Genomic DNA, 16,005 nt, shown 5'->3' with positions numbered 1-16,005 from the left:
CTACACAGCTCTTTGCTTGTACAGCTGTCATATGAAATGAAAATGGTGAAACTGTGCCAAATAGAACTTTATAAAGTGATGAAATTTTTTTTTCTTCACCAGAAATAGATATTCTAATATTTTCTCCTTTTATTGCAAGGCTCTGTGCCCTACTTTAGGAACCGTTGTTTTATCAGTCTGCCTTCCTCCTTCACTGAAGGTTTTAAGAACCCCGCAATGACTCCTCATTGCCGGTAGAATAAAATACTAGCTCCTTAACCAGGTGTGGAAACTGGAAGACTACCTTTCCTCTTTCCTATCTCTTTAATGGTGATATCAGCCCTCTCTCGCCTGTCCTCCAAGCTTTAGACAGTGTTCTGTGAGTAGGGTTTGTTTTTGCATCCTCAGAGCTGAGGACAGCTTTACAGGCAAAGTTCATCTGCAGTATGGTTTCATGTTCAAATCAGTCATTTGAGGTCAAGCAGGCCTGAGTTCAAATTCCGACCAACTCCACGACCTTTTCTGTGACCCAGGCAAGTTACTTAACCTCTCTGAGCCTGAAGTTCTCCACAGGCATAGAATGGGGATGAGAACTATAATGTTCACCTCACTTAGTTGTGAGGATTACAGATCATGTATTTTAATTGCCAGGCAATTAAATAATAGGTGATAAATAAAGTGTACATACTGCAGCTATTTTAGGCTTCCTATTCATTTTTTTTTAATGTAATAAAATGACACACACACACACACCACAATGCCTGTGTGTGATTGTCCGCTTTCTCTGTCTCAGGACAGCTAAACAGGACGTGGATGATGAATATAGCATGCAGTACAGTGCAAGGGGTGGCTCCCAGTCCTACTACACCGTGGCTCATGCCATCTCCGAGAGGGTGGAGAAGCAGTCTGCCCTTCTTATCAACGGGACCCTGAAGCATTATCAGGTAATTGGTGTGGTTTATGTTTCCGTGGGAAGTCACAGCCTGTTACCTAATTTTGATTGCAATATGTCATGCACATGTTGATTGCTTTAAGACGTTTGATGACGGTGAGGCATTTTTAGGTTACACTGCTTATAATATTGACATTCTCTTCCATGGTGCCTGTGACTCTGCTTTTAGAGCACGCCCATTTTACATTCTTCACTAGGGCATATCTGCTTCCTCTTTTATGGTTTTGGGATGAATTGCATTTTAAGAAACCCTGGCTTAACATGTGGAACCATTTCATCGTGGATCTCTTCAAAATGGAAAGCCCAGGCACATTTCATGAGTACAGGGAACCTATATCTAACCTGGAAACAAATGAAGTTATTTCTTGAGAATTTTCAGCGGTGGCTACTAAAATTTTAATAGTTTGATGCTATGGATTCAGCCACCTAGGAGTCACTGTCTATTACCTTTATGCTTTTTCCTTTTTTAAGTCGCAGTGAAGTGGTGAGATCTGTGCTTTGATGAAAACTGGGCTGTAAACATAACAGACGTTTCACTTGATCTGTCTGGATTGAGGTCCGCTCCTGCCTTCTGTCTCCTACTTTGCCAAAGTGTGTTCCTTGGAACACTTGTCCCATGAGGCGTACCTCAAAAAGAAAATAGGTTCCACATTCAAGTAAATAAGGGAAATCCTATCAGCTGTGACTAGGATTCCCATATAATATGCTATTCCAAATCTGGATACTCGTGAGAGTGAATAGGGGCCCTTATTAACTGATATGGCATAAGCCAGGCCTGCCTTGAGCCAACCAGCTATATGGGCACCCTGACAGGGACCCCTCTTGGTAATCCAAGGTATATATAAGCACATTCATGACTTTACAAATAGAAATGTATAATCCATCAGTGTCCTGCAATAAAATAACTTTAACTTTCTATTTCCCAAATTTCTTTGGCCACCCAGCCTTGTTTTCATATATCACCTTATAAAACAAGTGTCTTTTAGACTATGCTTCAGGAAGTACATACTTTAGACCAACAGTTCTCAAACTTTTTGGACTTGGGGCTTCTACATTCTTAAAACTTGGCACTGTGCTTGCTGCCGTGGCCCCGGGGTGAAGAATGCAATGACTACTGCATTCATACATACATACAAGGCAGGAATACAGTCCTGCCTTGATTCGGACTGAAGTGCCAGCCATTTTGACCCACTGTTGCTTTTGCAGCATCAGTACAAATGTCAATACGATATAAAAGGTAAATAACGCCCTAGTGTTATTATGAAAATCGTTTGGCCTTGAGGATCTCCTGGGGTCTGAGGACCCCCAGGAGTCCCTGGAGCACACTTTTGACAATCACTGCTCTGGCTGCAATAAGGTCATGTTTTCTCCAGAGACCATGCTACTTTCATGAGGTTCCAAGTGGTGGTCATCTTATTTGGTCTACCTGACGTAGATGTTAACTCATAGTATGTAGTATGTTCTAATAAGTTTTTGTATGTCTGCGTATGGGAGATGCAGTCTTTGGATCATTCATGAATAACTTAATGCCCCATTTATTTCTGCTGCCATCCACCACCTTATTAAGCACTTTTTTTTTTTTTTTTACTTTATTGGGGAACAGTGTGTTTTTCCCAGGACCCATCAGCTCCAAGTCAGATTGTTGTCCTTCGATCTTAGTTGTGGAGGGCGCAGCTCACCTCCAAGTCCAGTCACCGTGTTCAATCTAGTTGTGGGGGCCGCAGCCCATCATCCCATGCGGGAGTCCAGCCGGCAACCTTGTTATTAAGAGCACGCACTCTAACCAACTGAGCCATCCGGCCGCCACCGGCAGCTCAGCTCAAGTCGTTGTCTTCAGTCTAGTTGCAGAGGGCGCAGCTCACTGGCCCATGTGGGAATCGAACCAGCAACCCTGTTGCTCAGAGCTCGTGCTCTAACCAACTGAGCCACCCGGCCTCCCCTTTAAGCACTCTTTATCACTGTCTTTTCAAACCTATCTGCGCTGCTTCCACATGTGAACGCTCTGCCTTTCTCCCTGCACTGGGCTGCAGTAGATCCCAGAACACTCCTTGCTCTATACGTCCTCTGGGGCTTTTTTCTCATAAAGTTCCTTCTTCCTGGACGCTGATCACCTATATCTGACCGATGAGATTATTTCCACTTCTCACAATTCCAGTTGTAGGTCAAAGCCTTCTTGGATCACCCTGTCCATGAGTAAGCTTTCTATCTTTTTGCTCCTTGACAAGTTTTTGTATTGTTAATAGTTATTTAACTCTGATGTAGCTAAGGCCTTCCTGTTACTTCCTGGAAAGCCATGTAAGCTTGGTTCAATACCCAACCCCTCCAAACCCACTGTCTAGGAAAGTCCAAATCACTTCCCACAATATTCATCAATTTCTAGTCCCTTCTGCTGCCAGTTTCTGCTTCTGTTTTATGTGGGATAACACAGATGCAAAATTCAGCTCGTTTGCCAATTTTCATTTTAGAGAAGAATTCACTACAACCAAATGTTCACATGTTTCTGGCATTTAGCTGCTTTCCTAAAGGCCCAGTGATCTCGGGGTCATGTCACAGGCACCCCGCTCATCTTAACCACCAGTTAGGGCTCCCAGTCATTTCCTCACTTCCCCTCTCCATCTTCTGTCCATTTTCTCAAAGGCTCTTCCCGTTTTTCCCCAATCTCTTGGTGTTGCTGTTGTTCTGCAGAACCCTTTAGGATGACTTGGAGTCTTACGTGGCACAGAAACTGCATATGGCATGTGAAAGTATTTCTTCAAACCATTGCAGTGCTCTCCCTCAGAAAAACTCTGGCCAATACAATTTTATACGTAGGACATTGGCACTGCCAGCCATTTCTTGGTGCATGTGATATTATATGTGAATGGCTTGTTTTCTCCTCTTTGATAGCAAGCTTCTGAAGGGAGGAGCTATGCATCTGACACACCTAGGTACCCATGTACAGTATATGGTCCCTTGCACGGAATAATCATTTCATAAAGTTTAAAATAAATGAATCACTCACTTTGTTTTTACATAAAACTTATTCCAGTGAACATTTCCCTAAGTATAACTTTATTAGCATGCTAAATTGACTTTAATATTTATGTATATATATATATATAATTGAGCCTAAACCCGGCATTTGTGCTATGATGGTGGAAGGGAATTGGTGGTTGGGAGAGGGAGGTTTAACAACTTCATATTTTCATCCACATTTTTTGTACTTAACACAGGGAACCTAAAGCTGCATCTCTGGTGCAGTGCTTTTGTGCTTTACAAATACGTGGGGCATGTTTCCAGGCAGTCAACTCCAGTGTGCTAGCCCTTGGGGAGTGCCCACACTGCTGCCTGGGAGGTTTCTTGCCACCAGGAAATGCCCTCCTGTGCGCCCAGCAGCGAGCTCTGGCTCCCTGGTCACCCCACTTCCTCCCTGAGGGGATCCCGCCCTGGAGGGGGGCGCTCCTTTGCCAGTGGAACTCTGCCAGAGGAAGGCTATTTCTAATGATCCGGATCTGTGAGCCAAACCTGCCTCCTGGTTTTATTTGTCTTTAATCCTCACATTGGCTTTTTGTTCTTGGAGTGGTTGGAATGGGCTTTGGTTTGGGTTTTCTTCATTTATAATAATTCTAGAATGTCATATACTGTGAAATGCTAAGTAGGGATGAGCAGCAAAGCTGCTTAAAATCCCACCAGTATGCTTCAGCCCATCATTTCTAAATCTGATTAACACTCAGCACCTGCCAAGCAGCAGGGATGATTACAGGCTCATATTTTAAGTTCTTTTTGTGTTGGTGCTTCCCCTGCTTTCCTACTGTGGGAAATCCAACCTATAGCACTGAGGAGTTAAGAAGTCACAGCCTCACTTGAGTTGTATTAGTATTAATTACCTGTGCAGATCTTCAATAATTGAAGCAATTACTCTTCATTTCAGCTCCAGGGCCTGGAATGGATGGTTTCCCTGTATAATAACAATTTGAACGGAATCTTGGCTGATGAAATGGGGCTGGGAAAGACCATACAGACCATTGCACTTATCACTTATCTGATGGAGCACAAAAGACTCAATGGCCCCTATCTCATCATTGTTCCCCTTTCGTAAGTAAAGGCATTTATTCTGCAGTTGTCTTTCTGACTGTTGTCGAGTGCCCTATTAGTAGCTTGTCCTTGTTTTACCTTTAAGGCAGAATTGTAGCATGTAGTGGGGCTACCAGCAGCAAGAAGTCTGGATTTAGGTTTTTGTTTCCCACCCCCCCCAACCCCACTCCCAGCCTCTGTGGTTGACTATTTCAGCTCTGGACCAGGTGATTTTATCAGCCATTAATTAGCATTGCGGTCCACAAAGCCTACACACTGTACAGCGGGCCTTATTCCTCATCGCTCTGTAAGTGGCTCACAAAGGGGAAAGGTCTTGATTTTTTTTTTTTTTTAAAGATTTCTTTGATTTTTTTTCCTTGTTCCATTTCTAAAAGGTTACCTATATTTAAAAGACTATATATCCTGAAATCTTCCTTCATTGTATCTTTTAAAGCAGAATCTAAGTAAAAATCCTAACTATGAATTTTGTGTTAAATGTCCTTCAATATGTGCAATTTATTTTCAGCGATTTTGCTGCTTTGTAAGGACAGGTCTTTGCTGTTCACCGTGAAGTTCCCAGTGTCCCGCCTATTGCATTGTTCTTTGTAGCTCTTTAGTGGACACTCCAGAGAGAAGGAAGACCTATTCACAGCCTCCTTCCCTGCGTGTAGTGTCTCTGGCTGTGGGTATTTGGTTGCAGTTTTAATCACTGATAGGATCTCAGTGCTAATATAAACTTGGAACTTGAGGAAAAAATAAAGGTTCTGTTTTAATATTTTCTTCACATCTTTTTCTATAGGAGGACTATTTGCAGACCCTTTTAATCTGTATTATCTGAATCCATAGTATTTAGATATTCTTTGCATTTTGTCTATGTTTTCAATATGTATTTTGATTTTTATCTCTAGTTTACATGTTCTGACTTGTACATTATGGTGATGCTTTCAGGGATTTTTTTAAAAAGGCATTCATTATTTCTTCCCCTGCTCCCTCTTGACAGATTTATTTAATATTTTCATGTGCATTTGTAATTTCTTTTTCCTGACTCAACTGTTCTCTGAACGTATATGGCTGTTTTTAAAGACTCATCAAATCACTTTGGCAATTGCTATTTTATAATACTATATTAAAATTTAGGGGGTTGTTTTTTGCCTTCTATATTAATGCATTCTTTAATTTTTTTTTCTTATGAGATTTTTTTTATGAGCCCACAACAAACTTGTCATGCTTTGTGGCAGCTTATTTCTAAATTATCTGTTATTCCCACACCTTTAACATAAATATGTAGTTGAGATATTTTATAGTCTCTAGCCCCTTTCAAGGTGAGGCCTGCACATAAATAAGAACATCTTTTTAACCACTGACTTTTATACAAATGTCTTTTTTTTTTCCTGTTTGTTTTATAGGACTCTTTCTAACTGGACATATGAATTTGACAAATGGGCTCCTTCTGTGGTGAAAATTTCTTACAAGGTTTGGAATGCTGTATTTATATATAAACGTGGAAAAGCAAAAAATAGACCCTGTTTTCTTCATTCCATATGCACATCTGTGAACTGTATTTGGTTGTAAAGTTTTGTCATGTACATCATGTACTAAACAGGAGAGTTAATCATCCCGAGAAGATTACTGTAATAAACCATAATTACTTTCAGATAGTGAAATGCAGAAGAAAATTGTTAATTATCATATTGCGAGGTTTCTGATGAGAGTAATACAAATGACAAATACCACACATTCTGCGTGCTGCTGACTGGCTCACTGTTGGTGCTGCCGGGCCTACTGTTCCTGCAAAGTTAGGCAATTACCCAGGTGCCCAGGCTGCCGGCTGCAGGCTCCCATAGAAATGGAGCCTTTCAGCAGAGCAGCAGGTTCTCTGCTAGCTCGAGGTCACTGTAATTTCCTTTTCTCTCTTTCCCCTCAATTTTTGGTGGGAAAGCCTCTCTATAAGAGTCTGAAAAGTGTCTAGACCTGTGCGATTTCGCTGAGCACTTTCTTCATGGATAATGCATTCTGTATATGATCGTGCATATATGTGCAATCTCTAGTCACGTGTTTGGGCTCCATTAGGCTCTGAATAGTGAGAAATAATGCACACATACTTCCATTGGGATATATAATGTTTTTTCTTTCTTTCTTCAGGGCACCCCTGCCATGCGTCGCTCCCTTGTCCCCCAGCTACGGAGTGGCAAATTCAATGTCCTTTTGACTACTTATGAGTACATTATAAAAGACAAGCACATTCTGGCAAAGGTATGTTTAAAAACATTCTTTTATCTCTAATTATGGACCACTGCACCAGAGTGTAAAGTATTCCTCAAATTATACTTACTAGTATAATATGATCATTAAATGGCTTCTCTCTCTCCTCTCTCTTGCTCTCATTTTTTTTTTCTGAGTCAGATACATTTCGGTCATAGGTTTTAATTTTATGCATATTATTTTTTTGGTGTGTGTCATTGATCCTGGGGCTCTTAACCTATCCTCTCATAGTTAATGAGCTTACGTCTCTCAAAAAAAAAAATTCACCTGGGTTCCTTTCTGCAACTCTTTTTCTGACCAGCAGCCCTGAATGCGCTGTGGAAGAAATAATTGTGTTTGTTGCCTTGGGTTATTGTCAGTAGCGAAACTTCATTCCTTTTGTGCCTTTGTCTCTCCAAAGATGAGTAGGCACCTCTTCGTATCACCTTCTCCATATGGACATTTCTCTGAGCTGCAGCTTTTCTGCTATCCCTGTTTTAGGTTTTTCCTGGTAAAATAATGGGCTATTATTGTTCAAATTACTGTGGGCTGTTTCTATGACTAGTTGGCACTGGGAAAGAGGTTTGTTTTTGGTGGGGTTTTTTTTTTTGCCTGCAACCTACATGTCTCCTAATTTGTATGTCCTAAGTTGTCCTTTAGCTATAAAATATAAATTTTTTTTCCATTTATATCGTCTTGCCTCCTAATATGTTCATGTAGAATGATGGAAGTAGTTTCTTTCACGGAGCCAGTATGAAAACTTAATTTTTTTTTCTTTAGTAATTTCTTTTGCCCTGTGGTGTTTTGAAAGCACTATAATCTGAAACTAAGTTATGGCCAGAATTGAACAGAATCCTCATTTCTGGGGTTTGTTCTATCTCCGCACTAAACCTCTGCTCTGGGGACTGAGTGTTCCCTTCATGGCATCACAGGAAATAACATAAAGGAAACGTGCTCCCAGGGGAGGTTTAATAATTGAGGTGGCACTGGCAACAATGCTGTATTCCTGTTCCTCATGCTCAGAGATGAATTTGGCAGTGTCAAAAATGATGTGTTTTCAGTATTACTATCAAAATGTGTTTATACATTTGAGATCCTTTAAAACAAATTTACATTGTGTCTTATGCATATTTATTTCAAAATTCATTGGAGATGCCTGGTAACGAGATGTATTGCTTGTATTTGTTACCGGAGGAGTGAAGCTATAGAAGAGGGTAGTAATTTTTTTTCCAAGTGGAAGACCTAATTAGTTGTAGATCCACTAGCAAAAATCTAAGGCCTCTGATTCCTTGCTTATTACTTCATAAGCCAAATTAGGCAGGAAAATAGATTTAGATGATTTATTTAAGTACATTTTATCTGCTGGCCTCTTTTCGTGCTGTTGGTAAGTTTAGGACAGTTGATCATACAATTTAATTATTCTTAAACACTTGCTTAGAGGTGGTAGAAGAAGAAAAAAAACACAAAACTCTGGTGATTTCTTTTACCTGAACATCCCAGCCTGGCTGATGATTTTGTTTTCCCCTGACTTTCCTGATGCTTCTAATGAGGAAGTAGAGGACTGTATGGAATCCTTTGCCCATCTCCCTCCTCTCCCTGGGAGCTTCGCAGCAGGATGCAGGGACATCTGAGCACCAGATGCTTTTCTTGGCCATAGCCGCTATTTTGTAGGGAATGGATAGGCTTAGGGGAACATTCCTCATTGTTCTCACTTTAAGAAACTGAGAACAGTGACCTTGAATTGGACTGAAGGGTAAAATGTGACAAAGGAAGAGGACTGTTTGTAGACTTTGGAAGGAAGATTGTGACATATGGTCCTTCTTAACTTCGGAAGTGATAGTCGTGCTGTGGGAGTATATTTTGTGTAATTCTGAAGGTTTAGCATTAATAGAGGAATGGTGTTTTAGCATTGCCCTCCCTGCCGGTGAGTATGTTATTTCATTTTAGATATCTTAAAACAGGGGTCCTAGACCTGGCAGGTAAGGGCTTGGCAGGTAAGGAGTATGTGTGAACTGAGAGAGTCCAGTTGCCAGGATTTTTTAAAAGAAGCTGGATGTACAGCTTTTTATGTGAAATATTCTAACTTTTAAATGTTAGCAACTAGTTCAAATTTTAAAAAAAAGAGCAGTGAGCCAAGCCCAAAAGGGCAGTAGTCAGCTAGCGTAACAGAGAAGAAGGCACAAAGCTAGAGTATCTCAGCTATAGGTAATATTGGAAAAATCAGCCATTAAATTCCACTTCAAGTGGAGAGGAGCAGAGGTAGCGTGACCATTAAATCTGGGGCAGCTGTCATGATACAGTGTTAACAGAAGGAGTACTGGATTGGGAATCACAGGCGCTAGTCCTGGCCCCCCAACCGTTCCATTCTGGGCCCAGGTGTCCTCCTTTGTGAAAGGGTGATTTGCAGTTACATGGCCTGTAAGGAACATTGTTGCTTTAACTTCTCATTATTATATACTGTATTACATGATGTTATCAGGTGTGGGAAACAGACTGGTGAGGTTCTTTTATCCTAAGGAGACTCGCACCATAGCTTGTATCAACCATGGGTTCTTTGGTTTTCCACTCCATCACTTGCCTGTTGGAAATAGTTGTTGTTGTCCTCTGCTCACCACATGTTGGTCCTTCCTCTTACGTTACAGATTCGGTGGAAATACATGATCGTGGATGAAGGCCACCGAATGAAGAATCACCACTGCAAGCTGACTCAGGTCTTGAACACTCACTACGTGGCCCCCAGGAGGATCCTCTTGACGGGGACCCCACTGCAGAATAAGCTCCCAGAACTCTGGGCCCTCCTCAACTTCCTCCTGCCCACAATTTTTAAGAGCTGCAGCACATTCGAACAGTGGTTTAACGCTCCATTTGCCATGACTGGAGAAAGGGTACTGGGCTAACTTTTGTTTTTTCCACTGAATGACAATTAAATTGAATGAAAAGACCTAAAGCTGAGAACATAAGAGCGACAGAAAACCTACGGGGTGGTTTACAATACAATGTTACTTTACAAAGCTAATTAGTGAGTTGCTATGTTATCATTTCAGGGTGTTTTCCCCTCTGAAGAAAATGGATCTAGTGATGTGTGGAGCGTCCTAATTCCTTTGTCTTTTGCCAGTATGTTCATCAGGCCACCAGAGAATGTTCACAATGGTGGAATGCTTAACTGCTACCTATGGGCCACAGCGAGGATGAATGTAGGGTTATTTATTGAATCAGTTTAACCTGATCAACTCAACCAGCAGGACACACACCATAAAACAAATATTTCCTTGTTACAAACAGGCTTCCCTCTAAACTATTTTTATAGAAAGTTTGTGTGTAAAACTGAGCTACTTTACGTAAATTTCCTGTACACTTTTTTTTTTTAGATTTTAGTGTGAACCTCAGTTTTTTATTTGTACATAAATACCTTTCAAATCCTGGAGTAGCCATTTTCAAATTTCTTATTATCCTTTCTCCTACTATCTCTCTTCTCTTAGAACTCGTTTCTAAAAGGAAGACATGGGCCATTGTAAGAAAAGAAATGGGTACATGTCCTTTTAGTGATTTCTTAAGTATAGGAGTGAAAAGCCACTAAGAATGTTTTAGGGAAATTTCTGTTGGAACTATTTAGCCCTTTAATTTTGAGGTCATTGGCCTTTTCTCAGTAATTAATTGGCTTGCCCATTTGTAGAAGATAAAGTCAATCAGCTCTGCCCGCTAGAGGTTAACAGAAGAAGGTGAAAGAAAGCAGAGGATTTTATAAATATGACTAAATTTGAACAAGATCAGGGCAGAAAAATGGAAGAGTGAGGTAATGGGGCTTAGAAACCCACCTACATACATTGGATCTACTCGTTTCCATTTCGTGTTCAAACCTTGTCCCCTTGGTATATTTTTGCATCTGAGACAAAGAGCCTAAGTTAATGCTTCAATTTAAATAAGAACACGTTAACTATTGCCCCTTTACTTGTGTTCTATCTGTCTTCAGTCAGTCTTTATTGCCAATTGTATCCCATAAAATTCTGAGCTGTTGACTCTACTGATATAAAAGTGGTAGCTTATGAGCCCTTTTCCACAAACTCAGTATTAAGACAAACATCCATTTAGAGGCGATTTTATTACCACCTGGTAGGCAGGTGGGAAGAGAGCTCTGAGTACGTGACCAGGTATAAACCTGGACTTAATACATGTAAAATTTCAATCATATATTGAAATGAGTAATAAATGCAACACAAAGCGTTATTACATGAAACATCCGTTTTTTAAAAAAATTAAATTCATCTATGATTGTCTTGTAGGTGGACTTAAATGAAGAAGAAACCATATTGATCATCAGACGTCTACATAAGGTGTTGAGACCATTTTTACTGAGGAGACTGAAGAAAGAAGTTGAATCCCAGCTTCCAGAAAAGGTATGTTGCAAATGCAAAAGTTGTACGTTTTTCCCCTGCCAATATAGTTGAAGTACCTGTACCTGAAATTGTGTTTCTAAAACAGCAGGCTTGTGTTTTAGTTACAGGTATCTTGGAAATACCTTAAAGCACTATTTTGTTTGATAGAAGCTAGAGGATTTAGTGTAGATTCAGCCTGGTTTCTAAAAGCTTTGGGCAGATTTTATAAGATTACCAAATTCATTGAGTCTCATTACATTTTATCTTTAATTTACAGCAACTTAGCCTTACATTAATTAATATTGCATTTTAACTTTAGATTATTATTTTTTTAAATTACGAACCTCATTGAATTTAGCCTGCAGGTGCCACAAGAAGTGTTCTGTGAGCCAAATAAGGATTTGAGTTTGGGACTTAGATCATTACCAAAGGGCCTAGTAAAATAAACATTTGCCAAGTTGGCTAGAACTGGAAATTTAAATATTTGATGCTTGTGACGTCATCATTCAGACAGTAAATCAAAAATAGAGTTTCTGCGAATTATAGATCCATCATCTAATTATTCTTGAGAATGTTTTTTTGTCCCACACCATAAAAATTAAGTTCCTGTGAACATTTTGAGAGACTGTTTTTCAGATTGCTTCTTGGACATTGAGCTTTCAGTGTTTTAGAATGTCTCTTGAGCCATTAGCTCCACATTTTTTTGATTGGATTTGGGTATGTGTTTAATGTTTCTGATCATATTTTGGAACTCCATACATTTGAGTTCTAAGTTTTATTCTCTTAAAGATAGATTGTTTGGCATTGTATACTATTTGTAACATGAGATATTTCGATTTGCGTTTTCTCTTTAGATGAGCCCATTCTGAAATGTGTTATTTTGCATCATTGTGTTTTTCTGTGTAATGACTCTATTTTTTGGACAGATTGTTTCATCCTGTTCTTTAAGTGGGAGTTGGCAAATAGTGTGCACAATTTGATCATTTTGCTGAGAGAGAATTTTGTTCCCTAATCCCCTGTTCATTAACAGTTGAAAAAAAATTAAAAACAAACATGGTTATTATAGCATGCTTATTCCAGCAAAAGCCTAAACATTTATTTACTTTGCTAGTGAATGCATCTTGGGGATTGAATACTGTTGGTCTTGGCATCTTTGGGTAACCCCCTTTCCGTTAAATATGGAGTTTAGTTACTGATAGCGAAACAGAGGAAGTGGTTACAGTGGTCACGTGGCTGGCTGCCTTGAGCTACTTCCCAGCATACTGTTACTGAGATCCTACAAGTTTGCAGTTGGAATGGTAAAGATTTTAATTTGTCCCATACTTCCTTTTGTTTCTTTAGGAGAGGTATAAAATAAAAAGCAATTTACTAAAGTCCTTCCTTTATTCATTCCATAAAACTCCTTAATATTGTTTATTTGTTCCATGACAGGCTAATAGAGATAGATTTTTACAAATGCATTACAAGTTGAAAGTGTGCCCTGTTTTAAGAAAACCCATTATACAAAACCCAAACTTTCACAGCATAAAAAGTATGGGGTGATCAGTTATATCACAAAGGAATTCTTTACTAAAGTATTTATTTCATAGTTCTTTCCACAAGAGAGCTTCCTGAATACTAGTAAACTTAAAAAAAAAATTAAGATTTAGATTTTCAAGAGTATGTCTCCTGTGATAAAGTATGTCTCCTTATACTCTTTTTTTTTTAAGATTTTTTATTGGGGAATTGGGGGGATGGGAACAGCGCTGGGAAATTGGGGGAAGGGGAACAGACAAGTTGCTGTCATTTTGTTCTTCAGTATAGTTGTGGAGGACGTTGTTTCACTGGCCCAAGTTGGCACCATCATTGCGCTCTTCCCAGGCGAGGCAGATCAGTCGCCGGCTTCTAGACGGCTGCTCACAGCAGCTGCTGGCCGCTCACGCTGGCTGCTGGCTACACACGGTAGCCCATGGCAACCCACTGCCACAGGGGCTGCAGCCTACGTCATCTCCGGCGACTCACGGCAGCCCAGCTCCAGGTTGAGCTGTTGTTCAGCATCTTAGCTGTAGAGGGCAGTGTCACTGGCCCTCATATGTGGGATCCGAACCGGGGCCCTCTGGCGTCCCAAGCCAGCTCTTAACCATTGCGCCACTCGGCCGGCCCTCCTTGTACTCTTTAATACTCAGAGCATGGTAGTTGCGGTATATTAAATACCCTGTATGTGATATATCATCTATGGATAAGCAGCTACCTTTTCCTGGAGGCAGCTTGGTGGAGTGGAAATCATAGGTTCTGCCATCAGAGTAGACCAGAGTCCCCATGGCATTCTCTCTGTCCTATTAACTGCGTGAACTTGGGCAAGGCAGTGAATCCATTGGGTCTCAGTGTTATCAGTGAGCTAGAAAATAAATAATACCTGCTTCACAGAATTGTTGAGAGAAGTAGACAGATGGTAGTAGTCATACTACTGGGCCTGGCACATAATAAGCACTCAACTAGTGACAGCTGCTGCTACCGTAGTCTTTATTTTCTATTCATGTTGCTGTTTCTAACTATTAATGGAGGGTCCTGCTCTCCTGTTGACTTCTCACTGTTGTCTCATCCTTGCTCTTTCGGTGACCCTCCCACATTTCTGATTTCTGTCCCCATGACCCTCTCATGGCCAGTGGGGGGGACTAATCACTTTGCATGGGTATGTGGCCTTATTTCTTTTATTTGTTTATTTTTTTTAAGATTTTTATTGGGGAATTGGGGGAAGGGGAACAGACAAGTTGCTGTCATTTTGTTCTTCAGTATAGTTGTGGAGGACGTTGTTTCACTGGCCCAAGTTGGCACCATCATTGCGCTCTTCCCGGGTGAGGCAGATCAGTCGCCGGCTTCTGGACGGCCACTCACGGCGGCTTGAGGGCCACTCACACTGGCTGCTGGCTACACACAGTAGCCCATGGCAACCTACTGCAGCAGGGGCTGCAGCCTACGCCATCGCTGGCGACTAACGGCATCCCAGCTCCAGGTTGAGCTGTTGTTCAGCATCTTAGCTGTAGAGGGCAGTGTCACTGGCCTGCATATGTGGGATCCGAACCGGGACCCTCTGACGTCCCAAGCCAGCTCTTAACCAATGCACCACTTGGCCGGCCCTATGTGGCCTTATTGATGTGCTTTGGCAATGGTTATTCTCTACTTTTTCTGCTTCATGAGGATTTTTTTGTACCAGGGGAAAATTGGCCATTTAAGTGTCATCCTTGGGGGTAAGGATGTTTTCTTCGGCCACAGTTTGCTTATAGCCACAAACAACGTGATGTCTCTGTGCCTGTGTAAAGAAACCAGGCAGAATGAAGCTAACTATAAATATTCCTTACCAATAATTCTCAAATGTTTTCTTGAAAAGGAATCAGGTAGGGAAGTGTTTTTTAATTTATTTTTTTTTATTGATTTTTTTAGGGAGGGTGCAGAATTTATTTTTTAGTTTACGTATAATAAAATTTCCTCTTTGGACATATATTTCTAGAAGTTTTGATAGCTGCATAGTTATGTTAACCACACCCACAGTTAAAATACAGGGCTATTCAGTTTCCCAGTTTTCCCTCCCAAAAAATTCCCTGGTGCTACTGCTTTTTCGTCTACCCTTAGCCTCGTGCAACCATTAATCTGTCCTCCATCCCTATAGCTTTGTCTTTTCCAGAATGCCCTATGAAGGGACTCAGACAGCCTGTCTCATCAGACCTTTTGCATCCGGTTTCTTTCCCTCAGCATAGTGTGTTTGACATTCATCAAAGTTGTTGCATGCATCAATAGTTGGTTCATTTTTATTGTTGAATAGTATTCTATTACCTGGATGCACCTTAGTTGCTTTACTCATGTGGTTGAGGGACATTGGGTTATTTCTAGTTTTTGATGATTGTGGATAGAGCTGCACTAATCATTGTGTACAGGTTTTTATATGAACATAGGTTTCCATTTCACTGGGAGTAGGGTTGCTTGGTCCTATGGTAAACGTATACATAACTTTATAAAAAATTTCTGAATTGTTTCCTGAGCTGTCGGAACTATTTTGTAGTCCCCCCAGCAATGTATGAGCATCCACTTCCTCTAATTTCTCAACAGTACTCATCGGGTATCGTCAGTTTTTTAACATTTGTAGCCACTTCAATACGTGTATACTAATATCTTGTAACTTTAATTTGCACTTCTCTAATGTCAAATGATGTTGGGCATCTTTTCATGTGCTTATGTGGCCTCCATCTGTCTTCTTTGATGCTGCGGTGCTCAAATCTTTTGCCTGTTTTTCTTTATTGGGTTGTTTCTTTTTTTATTGTTGACTTTTATGGTAGGAAAAAACCACTTAAAAACACAAAATTTCAATCCTAGCCCCAGAAATTCTATTTCGTATAGTTGGAGAGACCTCAGGAATCTGTTTCGTCAAATGAA

The 16,005-nt window shown here is 40.5% G+C and overlaps 1 protein-coding gene across 1 annotated transcript in view; it reads left to right on the top strand.

Moving 5' to 3' along the window:
• LOC109384480 (probable global transcription activator SNF2L2) overlaps positions 1–16,005 on the top strand; it is a 65,468-nt gene that overhangs the window by 26,893 nt on the left and 22,570 nt on the right. The window contains exons 10-15 of the mRNA XM_019645883.1: positions 773–923; positions 4,842–5,005; positions 6,391–6,457; positions 7,127–7,237; positions 9,868–10,110; positions 11,506–11,619. Of these exons, the coding sequence (XP_019501428.1) occupies positions 773–923; positions 4,842–5,005; positions 6,391–6,457; positions 7,127–7,237; positions 9,868–10,110; positions 11,506–11,619 (850 nt within the window). The remainder of the gene's footprint in view (positions 1–772; positions 924–4,841; positions 5,006–6,390; positions 6,458–7,126; positions 7,238–9,867; positions 10,111–11,505; positions 11,620–16,005) is intronic.

Source organism: Hipposideros armiger, unplaced genomic scaffold (genome assembly GCF_001890085.2).
Source record: "Hipposideros armiger isolate ML-2016 unplaced genomic scaffold, ASM189008v1 scaffold_95, whole genome shotgun sequence".
Classification (NCBI taxonomy): Eukaryota; Metazoa; Chordata; class Mammalia; order Chiroptera; family Hipposideridae; genus Hipposideros; species Hipposideros armiger.
Note: the sequence above shows the minus strand (reverse complement) of the source record. Positions and strands in the feature narration are given on the sequence as shown.